The 18,283-nt window shown below is 32.4% G+C and overlaps 1 protein-coding gene and 1 long non-coding RNA gene across 2 annotated transcripts; one reads left to right on the top strand and one right to left on the bottom strand.

The window, feature by feature from the left end:
- Window positions 1–6,836: 6,836 nt before the first annotated feature.
- LOC130892963 (uncharacterized) lies at window positions 6,837–17,026 on the bottom strand. Its single transcript, XM_057798716.1, has 6 exons — window positions 16,921–17,026; window positions 12,599–12,820; window positions 11,017–11,184; window positions 9,756–10,031; window positions 9,014–9,266; window positions 6,837–7,336 (listed from the first exon to the last, which is right to left on the bottom strand). Exons 2-6 carry the CDS (start codon window positions 12,672–12,674, stop codon window positions 6,898–6,900), a joined length of 1,212 nt encoding a protein of 403 aa, XP_057654699.1. The 5' UTR covers window positions 12,675–12,820; window positions 16,921–17,026; the 3' UTR covers window positions 6,837–6,897.
- On the top strand, window positions 16,716–18,080 carry LOC130892966 (uncharacterized). The gene is made up of 2 exons (XR_009059131.1): window positions 16,716–16,765; window positions 17,808–18,080. It is a non-coding gene; the product is annotated as an uncharacterized LOC130892966 (long non-coding RNA).
- The last annotated feature ends 203 nt before the right edge of the window (window positions 18,081–18,283 follow it).

The raw sequence follows: 18,283 nt of genomic DNA, 5'->3' as shown, positions 1-18,283 counted from the left end.
ATTCTTCATTTTGTTTTCGTTGCGTAAATTACTTCGAATATTTTTTTTATATAACTTACAGTTATAGAAAAATCACTCAGCCACACCAACACGTGGCCGGATCTGCTAGTTATTAATATGTTATTGGCTGGTTCTATTTTATTTTAGTGAGTGCTATATAACAAAATATTTCATTTAAATGTAGTTTCTACTAATGTACGAGGATTATTTTCAAAATTTTGTCAACATTCACAGAAAATTACTGGCAGAATATTGTTGTATAAATTCTGGAATCTAATTTGGAAAATCGTACGTTAGAATGTATAATAGTGGCAATGAAAGCAAAGTTGGGGGCACGTCTTATCAGTGTCCGCGGAAATTATCCTAAGTATAGCCATAATACTGAAAGTAGCGCACACAGGCCCAGTGCGTCGATAAAACTTTTTCCAAGAAACAAAACTGTCATCAGCACGCCTTGTCTGACAATGTGTTGCAATGTAGCGCAGTTACTAGCAGAGTTCCGCCCCCATTTGTATTATAATATTTATTATTTGTGTGTCCCTCACGGATATGTTCCCGTCCCATCGGTATCATAACCACCTTCTCGTCTCAACTCTCATAGAAATATTATTTTATTCTGAAGTCTGAAAACAGCGTCCCTTGTCACCTCTTTTTCAAAGACACAAAATGGTTCTTTTTCGCATCTTTTATGACAACAGAAGTGTTTAGAATTACGTCGCCGGGGAGGTCATATCATTTAATTTTCATGGCTTCTTACATCGAAGAGCCGAGCTGAATTAAAACGTAATGTATCATAACTATGTTACGGCTGAATCTACGCTTTTTTTTTTCGGCGCAACAAACTGAATAATTGAATTTTATGGTGGTAGCTTTATTGTTACTTTCTTAGGTAAATTGATACGCTTCAGTTGAGATCAAACGAGCAAAACTTTGCTAAAGTCTAACACACTAAAAAGGAAATGAGTAAGGAAATGTGTAACATCCCGTTTAATGAATGAACATTGCTAGGTAAAGGTGTCGAAATTGAAGAATTCATTCATTCATTCATGTCCATGATATCACAAGAGGAGTGAAGCTAAAAATAGTTATACAACCTGCTGTGTCATATGGTAGTAAAAGCTGGGTCACGAATAAGAAAGTTGATAACATACTAAAACATTATTAAAAAAAATTTTTGGAGGGATAGTTAGTGGAGGAAGATAAATGGAGAAGAAGACATATATAATAAAGATCGAAGCCGGTACAAGTAGTTGATAAAAATACGTCGAAAAGAGAACGCAAACAATTGGGATTCGAATCTAAACAAATTAGTTTATTAATACTTGATAATGACATTTCTACAGACGAACTCACTATTTTCGAGATAAAAACATATCTAATTCATAAATGTTTAGCCGATTGCGCAAAAAGTAACCGGAATGTAAAGATATTTATCCAGATTCAGATCAAATAGCAAACCAGCTCTTCAAGCACTTGATATTGAGACGAATTTACTCAGGGAATGCACACATTCGGAGTAAACAAAGAAGTTACTCTAATATGAGTATCCAGCTACACCAGAGATCACCAGGTGAAGAAATTAAGCAAAAAGAAGCCAAGTGGTACGATTGCTAGACGGCAAATTGTCATATGGAGAGGAACGAGGAAGGAGCTCCAGATAGTTCTTGCCGTTTCTGTAAGGGACCAAAACAACTCTTCTGTAACTGCAAGGCTGCCTACAAACAAAGACAACAAGCTTCTGAAATCCAGAAGAAGAAGTAAGCAACACAGCCCACTTTCTTTGGAAAATCGTTGCTTCCTGACTGGTTAATAATAGATCTAAGTGTTGGTCATTGACGGCCTAGCTAAGTCATTGTGGCAAACACTTTTACTAAGACAAACAACATATTACAAACGACAATGTACTACGAAGAGCAACCTCAAAAGTCAACTCTTGAATTTAAAAGGCAAGATCGAGGGATACCGTGTAGTTGGAAGAAAGAACTTTTTTGCTTGGCAGAGAACCGTACAGCTGTTGCCAACGTCGGGAAAACTGGACAAGGCACATAAAACAAGTAGTTAATATGATGAATGACCAATTGTAATAATAATTGTGATATTAACATGCCAATCGCCCTATTACGTGTTTGGTTAAGTATTTATTCCTTTATCTATAACATATATGGAGCTATAGTTCCTTTTTATGCTCATTCTATTCAGTTCCTCTTATTTTAAAATAATATATCTAGTATGCATCCAAGAAAAACATCTATTTTAGTAGTTGAAGTCCTTTGAGGCGTCGAGTACTTGTACAATTCTTTTTAATTGGAACAGCTCATCTCGGAGACGCTGCCACAAGCCGTCTCGACTGCCTAAAAAAAAGTCGAGACGCGATCGCCATTCATTTCTCACATATACTCGGTGTTGTTAAGAAAAAAACTTCCTATAATTCAATAATCACCTTTTTCCAAATATTAATGTTCAAATGTTTTTTCTTCACCTCGAAGTCAATGCCTATTTTTCATCTGGAGAAATTGTTAATGTATTTCATTTTCAAATCTTCACGAATCAGATTCAATACAAAATCAAATTGATTCATATCGAGTCAGAAGATGCAACGAATTTTTTTTTCGTCAGAATCTAAATACGTTTTAATTGATATTTGAAAAAATTCTTCTTGGCACCCGGATTTATATAATTAATTGGTTTTCTATTATATTATCATCATTTCGTTCATCTTTTAACAAAATCATTGGTATTTTGATTAATAACTTTATCACGAAAATCTCATTTTTAGTTGATACCAGGATTCTTATTTTTTGAAATTTATAAATCAAAAACAAACGATTTAAAATAAAAGAACCTAAACCAAACATTGTTCTTGTTGTTAACCATTGTTGGGAAATTATTTTTTACTGCTATGCTAATGAATTGAGTCTCTTCTGGGCTGTGACGTCCTGGTGCAGCGAAATTAGTCCAGGCCCCCTCGCCATACCCAAGAGACTAAACTTACGTCGTTGACAATTTCCAAACTTATTTTAACATTCATATAGAGATACACGTCCGTTGTCCTCATTTTAATTTATATGTATATTTATTAGTCTCCGTATATTATTCCGCAGCATCAGACAAAATTACTTAAGGGCGGAGGAGAGATAAATGGTATTAGAGAAAATTAAAATCGGTGTCGTTTTACGTTGGTGCTTTGATTCATTCCAAATAAAGCCAAATAAAAAGCACTGTATTCATAGTCGGGCCAAAATTATAGTCATTAATATAATTTTAGATTAGTTCAACTTTAGCAATTTTTAAAACTCATAACCACCTCTAAATTAACCTCATAATTGATCACCTTCGATCTTTGAAGACTATGACTTGGTGATCCAACGTGTTTTAGATACAGTGGTTGTTTTTCAGTTTTCCTTCTCTAATAATTGGAAAGATTTTTTGTAAATACCGGAAAGCACCATTGTTTTTGTTAAACGTCTTCACAAAATTTTTATAAGCCCCAATTTTATGTGTAAGGGGATGTTATTGGGATCTACCAATAGCCCATCTTCTCTTTTGAACAATTCACTTTTTGAAGAATTTACAATGTGTCTTGTCTATTTCGAGAATATAAACTTTCCGAAAACATGAAAAAAACTATCAGAACTTTGTTTTCACTTTTCACTCGACTTTTTAAATCAATCCGAAATAAGATAATTGTCTTTTAAAGCGATTCTACAAAGTTCTGGAACAAAAAGTAAAACATGAAATAGATAAATAGACTTTTCGCCTTCTATAATAAAAATTTCATCAAAAGCGCATCCGCCATTGATTAAAAACAGATTAAAGGCGCCGTTTATTGTTTGTAACAATAATTATACTTTTAATCTTGTAATAACGATTCTGATACTTTTTTATGTAATATAAGAAATATCGAATTATACAGAATGAAACGAAAAAAGTTTAGCTTGAAATGTAACTTCGGTGAAATAAAAAACAATATCCGACAAACAAAAGAAAACTTGTCTACTTATTAATTCACATTATTCGGCTACAGATACGTCGACATTTTTACTTGCAAATGAAAATATGAATAATGAATGTAATATTTCCAACGTCGAATTTTGTAATTGAGGCCCGCAAGGACATCATCGCCGTAGTCTTATTGTTCAACTTCCAAAGTCAACATTGACACCCCTAGCAAGAGTTCCAGTTTTTTTCTGCTTATACCTCAGTGCCATTTTAGTGAAACTTAATTTGAGCTTATTAGACGCTGGCAAAAGTAAACTTTTTAACTTCAGGTCTCTCGGGACGCTCTATAGACAGTCAAATTGGAATTGTCTATGGGCCTGATGGTTTTATTAAATCAAGTGACGTTGTGAGTTTTTCATTTAGTTGCTCTCTTACGTTTCGGTAAAAAAGGAACTTTTCTACGGAATTTATAAACGTAAACAACACAAAGATTCATCTCGAATTTTATAATCAAAATACGATATACACGATGTAGTATTGGAAAAAAAGGTAGTCACAAAAATTATCGCATCACTAGTATTTTAGAATATTTTCAATACTCAATTTTAGTTTTTTGGGACAATCTGTATATGTATTTCTGGTTTCTTATCACGGGTAAAAAAATATCACAATTTTATACAAATTTTTTTGGAAGCAAAAATGCTCGAATGGATAAATCATTTCTGTCTTGGAGAACGCATTGAGATCGAGAACTTTCTAAGCAAATTGTGTTATTGTATAATAAAAATTTAAATTTATTTTGTTAATAATGGATGTGCCTCAACGTTTAACAAGTCAAGTGACGAATGAAGAAGCCGCTAGAATCATCGCGCTCATACAAGTTAGCCGCAGTCAAAGGGTAATTGAAGTTCAACGAAGCACCATATCCAAAGTTGTTATTCGCTACCAAGAAACAGGGCAGCTAGCCAGGAGATCCAGACAAGGCCGCGGAAGGGTAACTTCGGTAGTAGATGATCGTTATTTGAGGTTAACAGCGTTCAGGATTAGGCATACCACCGTTCGAAGGCTGCAAACAGATCTGTTGGCTGCTCGCAGGTATACGAGCCAGAGTGCCAGCTAGAGGTCCACGTCTTACCAGAGAACATCGAGTAGCAAGATTGGAATTTGCTCGAGAACACGCAAATTCAAATATTCAAGATTAGTCCAATATTTTATTCACGGATGAATCAGTACCAGTATAAAGGCGACGTGGTGATCGGCACGATCAGGTTAATTTTTGTCAAACTGATCATGGTTTGGGGAGGAATTCCTTTCTAAATGCTGACAGGTACATAACCAATATCCTAGAATGTATGTATATATATCTCATATCGGTGACAACTCTGTGCTAATGCACGATAATGCTCGTCCACACGCTGCTAGAGTGGTTCGACAGTACTTAGAAGAGGTCAAGATAACCACACTGAATTGGCCTCCACGTAGCCCGGACCTTAACCCAATAGAGCATGTCTGGGACCATCTAGGATGACAAATTCGGCAGCATCCGGCACCACTAAGAACACTAGATGATATTCAAAATGTTCTGGGAAAACATGCAGGAAGGATACGTCCAGAACCTGTTTAGAAGCCTTCCAAGACGAATGGAAGCTGTAATTAAATCGAGGGGCGGCAACACACGCTATTAGAAATTCATTGGCTGGTTTTAGTTTAAGCACCGTTCATTTTTTTGTATAGATAGACGTTTTGTACAATTTTTTTGATATTTTCTGTTTTGCAAAATCAAACTTTTTGTCCTCTGTAGATCAAACTGATATAAAATAAATGTTGCAAAAGGCGTATCTATTGGTGTTTTAATTCTTAATAATTCAAACTATTTAAAAAATAATGAGTGATATATTATTATGTAAGTTAAGTTGTGAATTATGATGAAATAATGCTTTACATAATTATAATTGTTGGGTTTTTATTCAACCCTACGAGGGTGGTTCGAATATTAACCGGTATTTGATATAAAAAAAATTATTATTAAGTTCTAGAGGTGATATTTTTTACAGTTTTTCTAGAAAGTCTTCGTCAGATTCTACCCTACTTTTGCCACCTGTCTTTTTCGTAAAAATTTCCTCCAAACCAATTTGTTCTACTTTGTTTTTACAGCTCGTTATTTAGTCAGAAAATCAACCGCAATTACTTATCTCATGTCTCAAAACACCTTCTCCGCTCACAGTATAACGTCTAAATATAGTGGTGTACCCAATTCTAGTTTGTGATCATTATTTAGAGCAATGAGTCTTTACCTTCGTCTTCATATCGTTGCAGGACGCGTCCAAACTCCACATGCGAAGCAAATTATTCATTAATCGAACCTTTAATAAGTAATTTGCTCAATACTATGCACGCTTGTGTCCAATTCTTCAGCCAAATAGCGTACAGTTCTGCGTCTGTGTTCTTTCTACAGCGCTGACGTTCTCATCGGCGACATTCGGTCTAGGGCGCCGCTTAAGTTTGTTACCACTTTTCAGCCTTTTCTGAAAGCAAACACCAGGTAATTGTCGATTATAATTGACCAAAAAACTTATAACGGTGCGATGCTCAACACTGGTAGATCCATCTTGCTCATGGCTATGAGTATACTAAAAAGCGAGAATACGCACTTCCGGAAGTTTCCCATGCTTCTAGTCTAACATTTACTGAATTTTTCCGGTTTATACTCCAACCACCCTATTGAGAATCTTCAGCCTTTTTCAATTCAACCTCTAGAATTCACATGAACTCCACCTTGTGATTGTGATTTGAAGCAGTTTCCTTGAAAGAAAACCTAACCAATTGCCAAGGTGTTTGAGCTATACCAACATAAACTCAAAATTCATGGGATGTTTAGGAATAAATAATAAACAAAATTATATTTTACGTGGTTATGTATATTTTGATACTCAATATGATATCTTTAATTACAATACACTATGGGCTAGAATTTAAAATTCCATTTACTTGGATTGAGGGCATAGTTTTAATAACCCCACTAAGTTCATTCACGTCGCAACAATACGTATAACCCCTTGATATATTATCCAAAGATTTCGTACCCCATCCATAATTGTCGCAGATATTTGTGCAAAGTAAATCATCTTTGGTAACTTTCTCAATAAACGGATCGTTTATGGAAACAAAAACGATTCCTTTTCCCGTATCTTCGTTCAAGGCCACTTTCCAAATAAATTTCGGTACTGGTAGTTTTTTATTCGACACCAAGTATATTTCAATTGGGTTGTCGTTCACGTCCGGTAGTTCAAGGACGTCATGGGTTCCGGTGATTATTGTGAATTTAGTATTATATTTTTCTGCTGCTTTTCTAATAGACATCTCGACGTGCAGCCAATTACCAGCATTTATACTTTGCCTAAAAATTTTGTTATCAAATCAAAAATAAAAAAAAAGCTGCCAATTTCTTTAATTTTTATTCCTCAAATCTTAATACAAAACTTTGGCTTGAGTATTCTACACAAACCAAAATCATCAGGGGTTAAACTGTCAATATTGCACGGGTCGATCTCAATTGACAGGAAATACGAGGTCAATCTTCCCAGAAGGAAGGAATCTCTAAGAAAGATAAGCAGGAATATATATGAGTAAACGAGGTAAACTCAAAGCTGATTCTATAGTGCTGCAAAGAGAGGTGGAGCTGCTATGAGTCACTGGACATAGGGGACTCAAGCCGACGACGTGACCAAGCTTGGATTTAACCTAGCGGAAGAGCTTTGATTCCAATACATTGAGGCTCGGAAGATCCTACAGTGGGGGAGAGGATTCTCCATTGACTAAAAGCAATAAGGCTCATAAAAGTATTATGTCTTTAGAAATATTATGATTTGAGGAATTAGATAATAGAGTGAGTTGTTTCCCGAAACAATTACCACGCTTTCTTTCACTTCAATCTCGTCGGACAATCGCGGTTCTTCCATATAGTTAATCGTTAATCACACAATATGTCTAAGTGACAATAATGACTAGAGATTAACATTTTTACATAAGTAAGTTAACCAACTGCATATTCCTCTTCTCATCGATTTAAAATATCCATCAGTCTGATTAAAGCCTGGTGAGAAGGTTTGAACTGCTTCAGCCGTCCCGCGGTTTCCTCTTAATTTATTTGGATGTTGTAGCATCTTGTTTTGACACCTCTGGATGATATATCAATGTTGGAGCTACTAGCAGTGCCCCAGTATTGATACCATAATACCAAATTGACTAAATGCAAGTAATTTGTTTTCGAGACTAAGTTGTGATTTTTTGAGTTTGAGTTTTGGTCCTGATTGCTTCCTTTTGAAGAAGATTTGTTTTTTCCACCATAATCTTCTTTCTATATGCATACTCAGGATCAGAATCTTGGAGTTGTTACCCTATCATTAGTTTTCATACGTCATTTTCCTAACCAACTTTGGATGGTTTGATCTGCTTCAGCCGTCTTGTCAATGTTGGAGCTACTAGCAGTGCTCCAGTATTGATACCATAATACCAAATTGGTTCAAATTTGAGTGTAAATACAAGTAATTTGTTTTCGTGACTAAATTGTGATTTCTTAAGTTTGAGTTTTGGTCCTGATTGCTTCCTTTTGAGGATCAAAATCTTGTAGTTGTTAACTATATAGAGTTACCCTAACCTAACCTAACCAACTTTGTACTTAGTCTAGGATTATTTGAAGCGATTTCAGGTATAGTATAACAGTTGGACAGCGTGGCCAGTATAAAGAAATTTGATGCCATACCAACAAGTAGTAAAATGTGTGACCAAGGCTAAGATGGAGAGACGGGGTCTCTGAAGAAGTAAGAAAGTAATCATTTTATAGAAAGAATATAGTTTATATAGTATACTTTATAGTTTTTTTACTTAATGTAGATTTGATGTTGGTTTAAATATCACATTCAATTCGAAATAAATATCTCACACGTGATAATTTTATAATCAATTCCGGAAGTAGAGTTTGTATTTATAGTATATCCTATCGAAAATATTCCCAATAAACATAATTTAATTAAAATATAAATAAACGACAATGATAAACATTTACTTCACTTACCATTGCGGACAAGTATTGATATAAAAGTAAGTTGTGAGTTGAGAGCTTGCGAATAGGAAATCAGCGTCAGGTGAAAGATGACCACGAGCTAGGAAAGATTTCTTATTTACAAAACGTTCAGCTTGACGAGAACTACCTAATAAACTACTGAACTTCGATTTTTGATAAGCTTTTTTGTAAGCTACGTTAGCAGGTACATCGGCTGGCAAACCGTCTACAGAAAACGGAAGCCGTTCTTTGAAATCTGATTTATCTGGAAAATAAAAGTATATAAATAACAAAATAATGGAACATTTTTTATATTGAACCATAAATATTTCATAATGCTTGTTATTTTACACTCAGGAGAGAAAATATCATAGAAAAGCTAAGGAGATGATAATTATGAAACAAATAAATGATTAACACGCTAAAACATGGAAATATAATAGAAAGATGTTCCAGAAAGTTCATCAACATCAACAGATGTCTACAACTGAAACGGAAATCAGCAGTAAACAAGCAAAAAGCTGTCGAGAGAGACTTTGATTGACTCCTTTTTTAAAAGTGTCATATCTAGTGCCAACTTTTATCTCCAGAAATAACTTTCGACATTGCTAAAGATCCAAACTGCAAATTCTCATTAAAGTTGCTATAAAAACATACTTACTTACTAGTGATGTAGAATGCGAATAGTTTAAACAAATTTAATGTGAATAATTACTGTTATAAACGTTTATTTATAATAAAATTGAATACTTACTTGCTATTTCTTCACCATGGACGATATGTTGTGTATATAAAGTTTTTCCTTCCTTATCGTCATAGCAAACCAAAATTAATTGTTTGAAATATTTTTGAGTGACTCTATAACCGATATTTATAATTTTCCCGTATCCGTCGCCGCAACTTTTATTAGTTTTTTGTACATCGCCGTGAACTGTTTTGGCGCACAATATTTCGTCAAAATTATAATTTTTTCTGAATATTTTCAAAGTTGTGTTTTGAACGCATGTGGCGTAAGTGAAATTTGATTGAGCTGGAATAACAATTTACGATAAAAAAGTGAATTCTATTATATTATATTCTTGAAATTGAATAAACCATGATGTGTAAACTAAGAATTAACCATTATCATGTCAACCATTTAAATATTTTGATTTTCTTTGAACAATTTCAAACATGAGGCTATAAGAAAACAATATTCTTCGTTTAGTGTAGTTTTCAGATAAATTATTAGTATATAAACAATAAATAGTTGTTTTCAAGGACTATTTGTGGTAACTGCTCGCCATAAACTAGTATTTGCTTTGTCTGCATTGTTTGTCTTGTTATTTATTCTAAATTTGTATCAGGTTAATCGATTCCGTTAGAAAATTCCAAATAAATAAATGTTTGTTTATAATTTCACTTTTATACGATATTAGAATAGCGGCCATTCTCGTTTAATTTTTGATTTTGTTAAGTTTTCCGTCTCTTACGTCCTTAAGTTATTTACACACTATAATAAAAAAGTTCATCAACTGTGCCTCCACCATTTACAAAAAAATTGAAAGACACCGCGCGAATTCACCGAATTATTGAAAATTCTATAACAGCTGGACAGGGCCGGCCTAGGGAACCATTTTTCAAACTTGTTCGAATAATATAAAGAAATGGAAAGTGGAAGAAATATAATTATGAACTTTTTGTTTGCTTATTAAGAAAATGCATGTAGAAGAATCATGAAATAAACAAATTCCTAATGAAAAATAAATAGATTTTTCACATACAACAAAATATCTTAATTTCACTTAGATATTAAACGATTATGTTGATTGTATTACGATTTTTTGCTCATTTTGTCGATTTTATGATTTATTCAGAACTTATACAGGACACGACTAACTTCATAAATTTCTATATTGTCTTCTACTTCTCTCTTTTCAATCTTTGATACCTTCAAGGATATGATATCCTGTCACTTGTATCCCAAATAGATAAGACTTTCAATTTAGCGAATAGATTTTATTCAGTTTACTTACTTGGTATTAAATAATTTTTCTCCGGACAAAGAAACGTTATTCCATCTCCGGTTTTCAGAGGAATTTGTCCATGATTTGGAATTATGAAAGTGAATTCAGAAGATCTATTATTGAGCATCACTGGAAAATACTTTTCATTTGTATTATTCAATACGTTTATCGTACATCCTACAAAATATACAACAGCTTTTAAGTTCTCGAATCATCTTCAGAATACAACAAAATTATTTACACTACCGGTCAAATGTTTTCGCCCATTCCATAATACATCGATTAAATTTAAAAATAATAACTTTGTTTTTATATAAACCTGAAACCACGGGCCCAAAAATAGCAGCTCAGATCAATGATTCTGAGAATCTTCCTTTGAGTACAAAAGAAAATCAAGAGGTTGCAGTGGGTTAAAAAACATAAGTGAAAGTTTGAAGTTTTCTGGTCAAAGAGGATGTTTGTGTGCAGGTCAAAAGAAAAACAAATGTTAGATTCATGTTTAAGTGTGAAACACAGCGGAAACTCGGTGATGGTTTCGGTATGTTTTGTAAGACCTGGGAAAAATTGAAGAGAGGCTTTTGAAAGGTATTAAAGGACAAATTTATCTTCCTGCATAACAACGATCCCAAGCATTTATTAAAGCTGTCAAAGAATATCTGAAAGAACTGGAAACGAAGAATGCACTGAGACTAATAATTTGGCTATCGCCCGACCTCAATCCGATTGAGTTGTGGGACAACTTGGACGGGGAAATCAGTGTCCTGAATTGATTACACTTCTTGGTGGATAATCTGAAAATAGACCAAATCTTCTTCTTTTTCTAATCTCATCGAAAGTTAGCGACCACGTTTTTAAATACGTCTCTGTCCCTCGCAATATGAAACAATTCTTCGTAGCTGAGATTTGTCCATTTTCTTATGTCCAGGAGCCAGGATTTCTTCTTCCTACCGATGCCTTTCTTTCTCTCTACACCTTCCTACATCATGTTCTGTAGCAGTAGGTATTTGTCGTTGCGTAAGATTTTTTTCTTATCTTAATAATTGTCAACAGCTTTCATTTGAGACCAATGCGTCTTAGTAGTTCGTCGTTGGCGATTCTGTCAGTCCAGGGTATCTTCAGGATATACCAAATAGAGAATAATTATTTGTCAAAATTGTTACAGAGCATGTTAAATTGTGTACTGAAATAATAAAAGCCAAAGATGAATCAAAAATCGATCGTATTGTTTTTATTTATTGTGTATCACACAAACTAGCTAGTAGACAAATATTTTTGACCACTACTGTATATTAATAACCAATTCTGATATACATAGATCGGACTTAGCATAAATATATATAAAACAAAGTTACTATTCTTTTAATTTGATGTTAAAAGATGAATTAAAACATCAGAAATGTAGATTATAAAGATTTATAATATTTTCACAACTTATTTTATAAATATTACTTTTATAACTTTTTTTGTATGTACTAAAAGAAATACTGTCTATTTACCTTTGACTTCTAAATATTTATAATCTACTTATAACATCTTATAGATACATTACTAAATAGAAACGAGTGTTTATTATATTTTGCACGACGCTTACCTGTTCCAGCTTTACCGTACACAACACCGATAATTTGTATAATAAATAATAACAAAATACGTCGATTTGGCATCATGTTGCTTCTTCTACTGATGAAAATATTACAAATATTTATAGTTCAGTAACCAAAAAATTGATAAAATACCGTATTTCCTATATGTTATCTGTACCAAAACCAAATCAGGTTGCGTATTAATTAATTTGAACCGTCGATTAATTGGACTGAAATAAAAAGTTAATTTACTATCTCATTAGCAGCATAATTTATTATTAGCAGGTGATTCAAGTCGATAAACAAAGGAAATTATTGTTATCGTAGATCATACCCGTTTTATCTTTTTACGTTAATAAAATATTCTTTGTGTGTTTCTAATTGTAATGCATTGAAATTTATCGTTCCATCACAATGTAAGCAAACGTTAATCGTGATTATAACTAATTAGAGAAAAAATATTTTTTTAGAAAATGATTTCACCAAACTGTACATCATATTGTGTACAATAAACAATGAAATTTCGTCCGTTTTGCGAAAACTACAATCTTCGTGTTAGTCCATGTTTTTAACAAATTTGCAATAAATACTCCCGGATATTTTGCATTTTATTATATTGAATATAATACGAACAGCGTTGAAATTTCTTCGATTCAATTCCTTTGTTTCGTAACTTCAAGACGACGTACATCGACAAAGATAATAAAACCCCATCACCCAGCGAAATCCCATTAAAAATTATTAATTCTTCCATCCGCCACTGGCCGAGATAAAGCGAGGGATGGTGGCGTCCGAAAGGGGTCCAGCCTAGGGGTTTGAGAATCCCATGGGCCTCGACCCAGCAAAAATCATCTCCGTTGCTATTCCCTTGTAAAAATCATCTCGTTCGTCGGAGCGAGATGTAGAAGGGACATATTGGTCGAATAAGGAAGAAAAAAGTGTGTATTTTTTTCTGACTTTCGCAATTATTTTCTTGAGACTCTCGTGATTTCAGCCGAATAAAAAAACGATTTTATTCTGTCATTGGTATTTAACTAATCCGTATTTGAGTCAATATATCATGTTTGCGGGAAAAAAAACGAATAGGAAAAGCTAAAATAACGACATATGAAGTACACTGGTCTTATAAAACAAGTGTTTTAAGTTTCGACAACATCAAAAAATCATTTGACTTTGACAATCCTAATCCCAATCCTCATTGTTGTCTTTTCAATCTAATTCGTATGTATTGGGATGTTTGTCCTATGTAAATAGCATCATAATAAATAATTAGAAGAAATCTTTCTTCTCTTGTTTATTAATGTTTTGGATTTCAAGCTATTTGGATATTTTTAAAATATATATATAACGATTCATTTTTGTCTTAATCCATCTCTGTGCGCGAAAAGAAATTCAAAAATCGGTTTGACCTAAATTTCCGGAACAATGATGAATACTAAATGCAAACAAGACTACCCGAGTATATAAAACTGATTTGAATATCTTTGTTAAACACAAGGGTTGCTACACTCGATTTAGCTTCCGCGAGGAAAGCTATAAAGCTATAAAATGCGATTTATAAGTTTACTGCGGGCTGTCTCTCTCATTTGAGAGACTACAAAATATGAGAGATTCGCACACCTTCTTACTGTCGTAAAATTTCTGTTGTGTATACGAACACGTCGAATGTATTATGTAATCATTTTTATTTTGCTCATTTTTCTTCAAACGAGATTCAGTCCGGTATGTGTTTCGTTTTTTGACAATCTACTTTCAGTATTTCTGACTAAACTAATATTCATCACAAAACTACATTTTTATCAAATTATTCGGTTTATTTTAGATACGGTATTATGATTGGATAGTCAGGACTATCCTCTTCGGGGTTTGGTTTGAAGATTCTTTGGAATTTAGTACCCCAAACAATTTCCACGTACTAAATTGAGATAAAATTTAATGCTAATTTTTTTATTTAGGATACAGTACGATCTTATGACAGTATTTTTTTAATTAACTATATTTATTTGATAGCCTGTTCCCTGTTGAACAATAAAAAAACAACTAAAATTCTCTCCAATCGCCTTTGCTTTATTCCTGTCACTCCTTACGCATGGACTACGGAACTAATTTGAAGTTGGCGGAAGGATACATTTGTCATAGAGTCCCGAGAGAGCCATGATCGGGTCGAATGAAGTTATGAGAGCCAGAGTGCACTAGATCACTTTTCGACGATGTTGGAGAGAAGAAAGGGGCAAACGTAGAGAGTGATAGAGATGAGTTCCGGCTACCGTACAGGATCTCGCGATGATGACAGAGGCCTACGGTCCAGATTTTCGCCGGTTTATTAATCATCAAAATAAATAATACATCCTCGGATACGTGACTTGTATTTAATAACTTGATTTTCCGTGGAGAATGCATAAAATATACTTACGCACTGAGTGCGATTCTGTTTTTTCTCCACATCCAGTATAATATTTATGTAAAATAGCTAAAAATTGTATACAATAATAGGCTAGTTGACAAAATTAGTTTAAAACTATAGCTTAGCATCTATTTCTAACCAAAAATATATTATTTTAAGAAAAATAGGTTTTTTACGTTAGTATTTTGAGTTTTTAGAAATGAATTTGAAATTTACCGCGTCAAAGGCCTGTCATGGCGCCTTGAATGATGTCACACCTCGCCAAACAGCTGAGTTTGTTTATGACAGTCAATTGTGTTTTTAAATAAATAATGAATTCCTCGTATTATAAATACTGTATAGTGCCCCAATGTAAAAGTACAACGATAAAAACGCCAGACAAATTATTCATATACGTTCCAAACAATAAAAATACGAAGAAAGTGAAAAAAATTATTTCGCTGAAGACCATTTTGATGTAAGTATCAAGCAAAACTTGATGTATCTATTTATAAATGTATAGTAAAAGAAAGGAATTTTTCAAAATCTACTATAATATACCACACGTAACATGTTATGACTTAATTAAGTTAAAGTTATTGAAACTTTGTATTCCCTAACCTCAAAATAAGTTTGTACGGAAATGACAGCTACAACATAGCGTTTCGTGAGGTGTTTAATGTCACGTGTTTAAAGGGTTCATTTTGTCGATTTTATTTTCCAAAAATATTATTAATCTTTTATTATTTTTGTAGAAAAGTTGTTTTTGACGTATGCTTCCGATATTAACTCAAAATGAGGTAAACAAATAAATATTTTAATCCAAAAAAATTACAGCGTGTTTGTGATAAAAAAGGTAAGTTTCCACGGAATTTCGAAAAAACAAGGTTAGAAAATGACAGAATACTTATAAGAATATTAAAATTTCAAAGTAATCATTAAAATTACAATGTATCTAATGAAACCTACCATAAACTTTGTATTATCAAAAAAATTAGATCCCAGTGACTGTTGTATAGCATAAATCATAGTCAAGTAAATATTTGGACATCCTCTTAGCACATGGTCCCCTTGAATAATATTATTATTGGTATTTTAACTAATTTAATATTTTAACTATGACACGTAATACTTTTTCGAAAATATCTGTCTCCATATCTATACTGTGTAAATAAACTAAATACGAGTGTAGAGACATCTATTTGCAAGTCAATAAACTATTAATATAGTAATCAGACATTCCTTCCACTTTATATTTTGAAATAGTCTTTAGAATTTCCAATTATCAATTCATATGTATCGTATTACCTATAATGATTAAATTTTCTAATATTTTGATTTGTTTAGCTAATTTAAGCACAATTTATGACATGAAAATCCACTACTTTTCCGACATAAATTATTCATTAATATTTTAATTCAAAAAGAATGTGACATTGAATCTATTGAATATATGATTCTGTATGTTGACTATAATATTTTTAATTTAAAAAATAATAAAAACAATTGACCAAATTTTCAAAAAAAAGTATTTTACTGTAAGTCTAATCGACTTGAAATTATTCATTCCCCATATGGATATAAATTTCTTTAAAATATAGACTACAGCGTCATCTCTTTGGCGCTAGATATACTAGAACGTTCTAATTAAAGATAGAAATCTACACCACTTTTGATCATTACAGATTCCTTTTAATTTCTTGAAGAATTAAAACTTAGATCACTGTTATTTACGTATGACATTATTAAACAATTTGATTCATTGTAAGACCTTCACAGACATTCCTCGTAAGTAAGTTTATTATTACAAATATATAATTTACTTAGGAGTCATAAATGTTTTTCATGATGTATAACAATAAATTCAAATAACTACTTGACATGAATATTACCATTATTGAATGCTAGATCAGGCTATAGATTGTTGAAAAAAGTTATTTTACTTACCGATATCAACAAAAAATAAAACATAATGTGGAAATTACCATTTAACGAAATTATATTAACAATATTTATTTGTTGACTCAACCACCATTTTTAACTGTAATCAGAAGTATCTAAAAGTAAAAAAGAATTCTTCCACTGCAGATTTTTCCATAATAAATTTTATGTTAACTTTATAATTCAGCAATAGATGTCACTGAACCAAATTCTTATAATAAAGTTGATAGATAATTTGTAGCTCAGTGGCGTGCAATTATTTTATATCTTTTATTATATAGATGTCAACGTTTTGACTTAATTTGAGACTTCAACACAATATTATCTAACATTGACAACTTTTATTTATGAATATATGTTTTTGTTTGATCAATAATTAATTATTAATTTTTATATTTAGCCTTCGGATTCTAATATCATCACTCAAACGTAGTCACCTTTCAAAGTAATTTTCTTTTAATAGAAAGAGCTGAATAAGCAGAAGATACATAAATTTCGACATAATTTTCGCAATAATCGTAACAAATATTTCAACCTTAAAAAGTAAGAGGTTTCATGTAAATTTACACATTGTAAGTTATCCGCATTGCTACACAATCCGTAATAAGTATTTTAACATTTCAAACAACCATATCGGTGGAGGTTCGATCCCATATAAATCCCCAATCCACATAGTTATTTGTACACAACATTTTTTAGACGACGCGTAAGATCCAAAACTGTTTCAATTACACTGAGGAAAGAAAATAAATAATAGAGAATTATAAACATTTTATATATAATGTACTAAATGATATTTGCAATGTCAATATTAATTTATTAACTATTTTTCATCATCATTCATTGTTATTCATTAATTTAGACAAAACTTCGGATAAAACAAATAATTTAAGGTTATTCATCGAAGTAAAACTGTCAACTGTCAACATTGAAGTTGTCTACTACTTCAGAGCGTCCCGAAAGTGTTTTGCAGTACGGAACTGTCAACTGTCACAACATGGAACACTCGAAACGCAACTTTTGGTATGTAAATGAATACAGAACGAAGAACTTTAAGATGGTGTCGTCTAAACTCGTACAGTCGTTAGAAAGCTCTATATCTTTCATCAAATATATTGAGATTAATGGTACTTATTCACTGTTAGTATAAATAAAATAAGGCATTATTTGTGTTTTATTATTATTATATTACAATATAAATATAGATTGATCGGTTTGGGTTAAAACTAAAAGTTGAATTGATATAAAACATCTCTGTTCATTTCAACCTATCTCATCCTACACTAATATCAGTCTTTTTGCAACAAATACCGAATAAGAGAGGTAGATCTGACACAATTTATCCTAATATCAAATCAAAATCACAATT

This window comes from Diorhabda carinulata, chromosome 4 (assembly GCF_026250575.1).
Source record: "Diorhabda carinulata isolate Delta chromosome 4, icDioCari1.1, whole genome shotgun sequence".
NCBI lineage: Eukaryota > Metazoa > Arthropoda > Insecta > Coleoptera > Chrysomelidae > Diorhabda > Diorhabda carinulata.
The sequence above is the reverse complement of the archived record's forward strand: the minus strand, read 5'-3'. Positions and strand labels throughout refer to the sequence as shown.